Raw genomic sequence first — 6,441 nt, 5'->3', positions numbered from 1 at the left:
GCTCGACCTCCCCGACATCCGAGGCCCAGCGGAAATGGTGGCGGTTACGCTGCAGCTCGCGGACGGACCTCTCCATATTGTTTCCGTTTACGTCCCCGGCAACGCCACCTGGGACACCCTTGACCTCTGTGCCCTCCGTGCTCGAGTGGGGCGTGACCGTGCTATCATTTGCGGGGACTTCAACGCCCACTCCGAAGCATGGGGGGACCGCAAAACGGATTCCCGAGGCAAGCGGCTACAGGAAACGCTAGAGAGAGTGGACCTTCTGAACATCACGGAGGGCTTCTCCACCTACGTCGGCCCCGGTGCGGGGGGCAGCGTGATAGATCTGACCCTCGTCACACCGGGCCTGCATTCTCTGCCCGCCCTCTCCCAGACAGCTGGGGCAGTGACCACCTTCCCATCGTGGTGGGCACCCCCAAGAAGGCCCCAATGAAGGTATGCAAAATCACCGACTGGGATCACTACCGGGCACTGATCGCCGAGGGGGTTGCGGCTGGACTGCCCTTCAGCTCCCAGCTTATCGAGGACGCCGTGCGAGCAGCCACGAGGACCGTCCAGGCGCCCAGCACCCGCCCCAACCTCGACCTCCTGTGGCCCACACTCCGCGCCCGCAGAAGGCAGGCCCAGCGCCGCTCATGGCGAACCAACCACCCTGAAGACATCCTAGCGTACAAGCGTCTCGACGCGGACTTCAGGCGCCATGGGCGACGACTGGCCAGGAGACAGTGGCGTCTCTTGTGCGCCTCCTTCGGGGCCCCAGGAGGGGGAAAACGTGCGTGGAAAATGGTGCGGACGCTGGGCGGCCTCCCGGTCCCGCGCAGCACCGTGCTCTGCTTGGCAGCACACCTACATCTGTCCCCGACCGAGATGGCGGATTTCCTGGCGGACTCGCTGTTCACGGCCCCCACCCCTCCTCCCCCGGGCACGCCCCCTCCCATGTGGTGGACGTTTGAGGCCCCGACGGCCCCCGCCATGCAGGCCCCCGACGCGGATTTCAAACTGCACGAGCTGCGGCACGCGCTGCAGTCCGCTCCGCGCCGACGCACAGCACCGGGCCCCGATGGGATCACCGATCAAGCCCTCCGGAACCTGGACGAGGGGACCCTGCCACAGCTCCTGGCCTTCCTCAACAATATCTGGCGAACGGCCAGGCTCCCCAGCGAGTGGAGGGAGGCTGTGGCAGTCCCCATCACCAAGCAAGGCAAGGACCCCAACAACCCAAGCTCATACAGGCCCATCTCTCTGACGTCATGCCTCGGAAAGACAATGGAGAGAATGGTCCTGCGCCGCCTCAACTACCACCTCGAGGCGGCAGGGGCTTTGCCTGAATGCTTCTCGGGGTTCCGGACCAAGCGCTGCACGGCGGACCCCATCGGGGACCTCGTCAGCTCGCTCGAAGAGGCCATGGCGAGGGGACACTCCGCGGCACTGGTCCTACTCGATATACGCCAGGCCTTTGATGCGCTGCCACACGCTCCGATCATCGACGCCCTGCGGAGGCTCCGGGTCACCGGGCGGCCGCTGGGATTCGTCCAGGCGTTGCTCGGCGGCCGCACGGTGACTGTCAAGGTGGGCAAGGACAAGAGCTCACCGCGGCACCTCACGCGCGGAGTCCCGCAGGGCAGCGTGATCAGCCCACCCCTCTTCTCAGCCGGGATGTCATCTGTCCCGGCGGCAGCCCGTGCAGGCGGCACGGCGCGATACCCCGTCAACGTCGCTGTCTACGCGGACGACGTCGCGTTGTGGGTGACCGGACAGGGCGGCCGAGAAAGATGGAGGGCTGTGGCCGAGCTTTAAAGGGCGCTGGACAACGTCATCTATCATCTCAGGCAGCTCGTACTCACTGTGTCGGGCGGAAAAACTCGGGCGCTCATCTACGCCCCGCGTCCGGCCTCATTTCGACCGACACTGCTCATCGAGGGGCAGCCGATCATCCACGAGCAGAAGGTCACATACCTGGGCCTTTTCCTGGACAGGAGGCTGACGTGGGGGGCAGCGGTGGCGAACGTAGTCCAAAGAATGCGGCGCCGCATGAACACCCTGCGGTCGCTCGCCGGCAGCACCTGGGGGGCATCCCAGAACATGATGCTCCAACTACATCAGGGACTGGTGCTGTCGGTGGCGCTCTACGCGCTGCCGCTACTCAGCCTCAACACCTCACAGGCGGCAAACCTCCAGACAGTCCACCGGATCGCACTTAGGATCTGCCTCGGCATATCCAGGTCGGCGGCGTCCATCCCGACGTACACGGAAGCTGGAGCCAACACCGTCAGCAACCATCTCCAAAAGCGCGCACTTGGGCACCTCATCCGCATTTCCACCTGCGAGTCCGCGGCACCGCTGCTGGCACGCATCGCGGAGAGGCCCGAGTCGCGCTTGGGGCAGCTTCTGTGCGTTTTGAGGGACGTCGCAGGCCCTGCACCGGTGATCACTCCCCTCCCACCATTGCACTCCGACCCCCATCCACTGACTGTCCACCTCCGAGTCGACGGGATGGGCCCTCGACGGAGGACGGCCGACGTCGCGGCCAAACAGCTGGCGGAGGACCACATCAAGCGGCACTACCCCGGCTGGGCAAGGGTGTACACCGACGGCTCCGTGCGGCCCAGCGACGGCTCGTCGACGGCGGCTGCCTTTGTGGAGAGGGCAGATCTGAGCCTGGGCCAACGGTTCGCCTTCCACGACACCAGCACCACCACGGAGCTGGCGGCGATCTTTCTAGCGCTGCGCCTGATCCACTACAAGAGCCGACGCCCGGACAGCTGGCTGCTGCTCTCCGACTCCCAGGCGGCCCTGTCTCAGCTGTACGGGCTCGAGGGAGCATGCCCCCTCGCACGGGAGATCGCTAGTGAGGCTCTGCTCCTCGGCGGCCTCGGCCACCGCTTGGCGTTCCAGTGGGTCCCGAACCACTGCCGGATTCCTGGCAACGAGCGCGCGGACGCCCTGGTGGAGCGGGTCCATGACGCCGCCGAGTTCCGGACGTCGGACGTGGGCCCCTTCGCCGACGCCAAGCTTCTTATCGCACGGGAGGCCGCCGCAAACCACTTGGACGAGCGGTACGCGGCCGGGGACCGACCGGCGAAGCCCCCTCGCGGCACGGGCCGTCCAGCCGCCGCAGTCGTCCACAGGATCCGGACGGGGTGCGCCCTGACGCCGGCATGGATGCATCTCCTGCGCAACGAGGCCGACCCGGAATGCCCGACCTGCGGAGAATGGTCGGATCTCGACCACCTCCTCCTGGCCTGCCCGGCACACGCTTACGCCCGGGCGGCCATGACAACATCCCTCGCCGCACTGGGGCTGCCCTGCAACACCACAGAACAAATACTGAGACCCAGGGGCGACCGGCGCGGCAAAGACCGCGCGCTCAGGGCCCTACTGACCTTTCTGGAAGAAACCGGGCTCCTGTGGTCCCTCTGAACTTCCTCCCGGCGCCCGCCGACCGCGGAGCGGGGCCCTGACAGCCGTGCTGGGCCGCATGAACATGCGGCCCACCACGCGAGCGTCCAGGGCTCAGTCGTGCCCTGGACGCTCGCTTTGGCGCGCACCTGCCGCGTGCTCGACGAACGCGCCCGGATTCCGGCGCAGATGGACTAGAGTGGAACCTCCCACCACACGACGTGGTCGCCCCGGACGATTGCTTGATCGCCGGACACCGTGCCGTGCCAGCCTCCAGCGCTGGACCCCCAACTCCCCCCGCCCCCCATCCCGGGCCACCCGGTATTCGATGCAACTAAATTAATCCCCCTCGCGCGTACTCCGACATGCCCGCCCCCGCTCCGCTTCTACAAATCTATTTCTATCTCCCCCCTCCACCCCCAACCTTTCTCCCCACACCCCCCTCCCCCCGAGAGCCAGTGACCAAGCGCCCGATGCGCAACCACTATTTAAAGTCCCTTGATAAAAGCGTTTTTCACAAGTACCGCCAACCATTGTTGTGGAAGCGCTCGAGACACGTGCCATGAGCGGGTGCTCCGCCGCCATTCGCTTCCAAGGCCCGCTCATTTCAGTGCTGCGCCGCCATTTGCTTCCAAGGGTCGCTCGAGACATGGGCCTCATGCACTCGCGCATTTGACGCTACTTGCAAGACAAGCGCAAAAACATCGAGGGGCTTTACCACTATTGGCCCTCGCCTCCCCCCTACCATCTTTCACAGCGCTTAGAAGAAGAAGATGCAGGGGTACGTATGGCGGGGCGCGTGCATCGTCTACTTTCCTGCATGGCACTTGATCCGGCTCTACACGTGATGGGATCTCGGCGAATAGCGGCGCGGCGGCACGTGGAAAACAAACGCTCAACTCTGGCTCCCGTAGGGAGCCTATACAGGAACTCTATATAAAACCAACCTACTGCGCCATCTGGTTCTGAAGAAGACAGTGCCCCTGTCGAAACGTCGACGAATGTCAGGCCCCTTTCCTTATTTTTATTTTTTATTTCTAATTCTGTATTCAATTTCCCATTTGAAATTTTATTTTGTAAGTTTTTCTTTAACTTTAACATTTTTTCCGTCCTTTTTTTTTAACTTTTTCCCCGCGTAACTAGTGTTCTTGTGTCTAACCTTGATTATTCTTATAAACTAATATATATATATAGATATATATATTTATATTGTTAAGATGAATATATAAAATGATTTAATTTACTTTAGGTGAAGACAGAAAATGGCGATTACAGTCATCCAAAGCTCGGCGCCTCAATCTCTTCTCATGTATTTTAAGCTTCGGTAACTGTATCAGTCAACCTTCATTAGCTCTTGATAAGGGAACAAAAAAGTTTCTAGGCTTATAATTTTTTTTTTTTTAAGTGCTGGGTCACTTGTTTCGTGGTTCGGGTTCTTTTCTTCTTACTTTTTTTTTTTTTTGGCCAATCTTGTTTGTTTTTTGATAGGGGAACAAAAGAGTTTATAAGTGATGTTTGGTTCGGTCTGACCTTGTCAAGTGCGGAAGTTCCTGCTTTCCCTTTTCGAGTTAGTGTCCCTTTGTGTTTTGGGCGTGTTTGCTTTGTGTGCGTTTGTCGGTTTATGTTGAGGGTGAGGGTACTCTGTGAAGTGGGCGAGGAGGTCTTTTGAACTGTTTTGGAGGTCGGTGACATGTATATAAGACGATGGTTGTTAAATAAATTTTCAAGCTGTGTTAGAGACTTCGTTGTACTGTCCGTTTTTTTTATTTTTCCTTCGTCTCAGGGTTAATATGGATACCATTCACCAGCTCGCCTGTGTTTTTTACCTTTCTTCTCTTTTCTCCTGACGAAAAATCATCTTCTTTTTTTTCTTAACATCACTCCGCCTCGGTTGGAAACGGCGTCCCGCCGTTTCATTGGAGAATGTATGGTCTGAGTAAGAGGACGTGAAATGTTTGTACTTGACGAAGGCGGTTATTTTGTGGAGGTTCGACAAGTCCAACTATATTATTGACGTCACTTGTTCGGTTGAGGATCCAAGGACCGCAATATCGAGGTAGTAGCTTCTGAGCAAGGCCGCCTTGTCGCTGTGGGGTCCAGATCAGAACCAGGTCACCAGGTGAATAAGCGACGAAACTGCGGGTGCTGTCCTAACGGGCGCATTGCCGTTCCTGAGAATCGAGAGTTCACGGGAGTGCAAGTTGTCGTGCCTCTTTCAGCACGTCATATGGCGCCCGACGCATAGTCGGAAAGTGAGGTTTCGGGGTGTAGCGGAAGCAGTGTGTCCAACATGAGGAGGGGTTCATGACCGCAACGAAGATAGAAGGGAGAGTAGCCAATTGTATTATCAGGAGAGGAATTATATGCGAAAGTTCCGTAAGGGACTGCAACGTCCCAATTGTTGTGCTCGTGGGTAACGTACCTAGCGAGCATGTCGGCAGGGGTCCGATTAAGGCGTTCTAATAGGCCGTTCGTCTGTGGATAGTAGGCTGTAGTTATTTTTGTGAAGAATGAAGAAGAGGTTCAAGATTTCAGTTACGACGCTATATTTGAACGGCCCTCCACGGTCGGACAAAAGTTCTCGAGGTGCTCCGTGCTTGAGGATGATGTCTTCGAGCAGGAATTGGGCGACGTCAACTGCCGTCCCGGTCAGGAGGGACCTTGTGTTTTGCATAGCGTGTGGTGTGGTCAATCGCGACCGCTATCCAGCGATTACCAGTTGAGGAAGTAGGGAAGGGTCCAAGAAGGTCAACTCTTACGCGGTGAAATGGCTGCTCAGGAAAATTCAGAAGTTGTAGAAATCCTGGAGGATGGGAGTAGGGCCTTCTTCGGCGCTGGCAGGAGTCACGCGATGTGAGGTATCACTTTACTGATCTGTACGATCTGTCCAGTAAAATCATTGCTTTGCACGGGCGTAGGTTCCCAACATACCCAAGTGACCGCATGGTGGTGCGTCATGCAGCTCGGCAAGAATAGACGTTTCTAAGTGCTTGGGTATGACCAGAAACCAAGAACGACCGTAGGGTCGAAAATTTTGTC

General features: G+C 58.5%; 1 protein-coding gene across 1 annotated transcript; it reads left to right on the top strand.

The window, feature by feature from the left end:
* Positions 1-2,085: 2,085 nt before the first annotated feature.
* On the top strand, positions 2,086-3,426 carry LOC121835233. Its single transcript, XM_042289227.1, has one exon. The coding sequence runs from the start codon at positions 2,086-2,088 to the stop codon at positions 3,421-3,423; it is 1,338 nt and encodes a 445-aa protein (XP_042145161.1). The 3' UTR covers positions 3,424-3,426.
* Positions 3,427-6,441: the final 3,015 nt, after the last annotated feature.

This window comes from Ixodes scapularis, unplaced genomic scaffold (genome assembly GCF_016920785.2).
Source record: "Ixodes scapularis isolate PalLabHiFi unplaced genomic scaffold, ASM1692078v2 PGA_scaffold12__126_contigs__length_90152505, whole genome shotgun sequence".
Classification (NCBI taxonomy): Eukaryota; Metazoa; Arthropoda; class Arachnida; order Ixodida; family Ixodidae; genus Ixodes; species Ixodes scapularis.
This window is presented reverse-complemented; position numbering and strand designations above follow the sequence as displayed.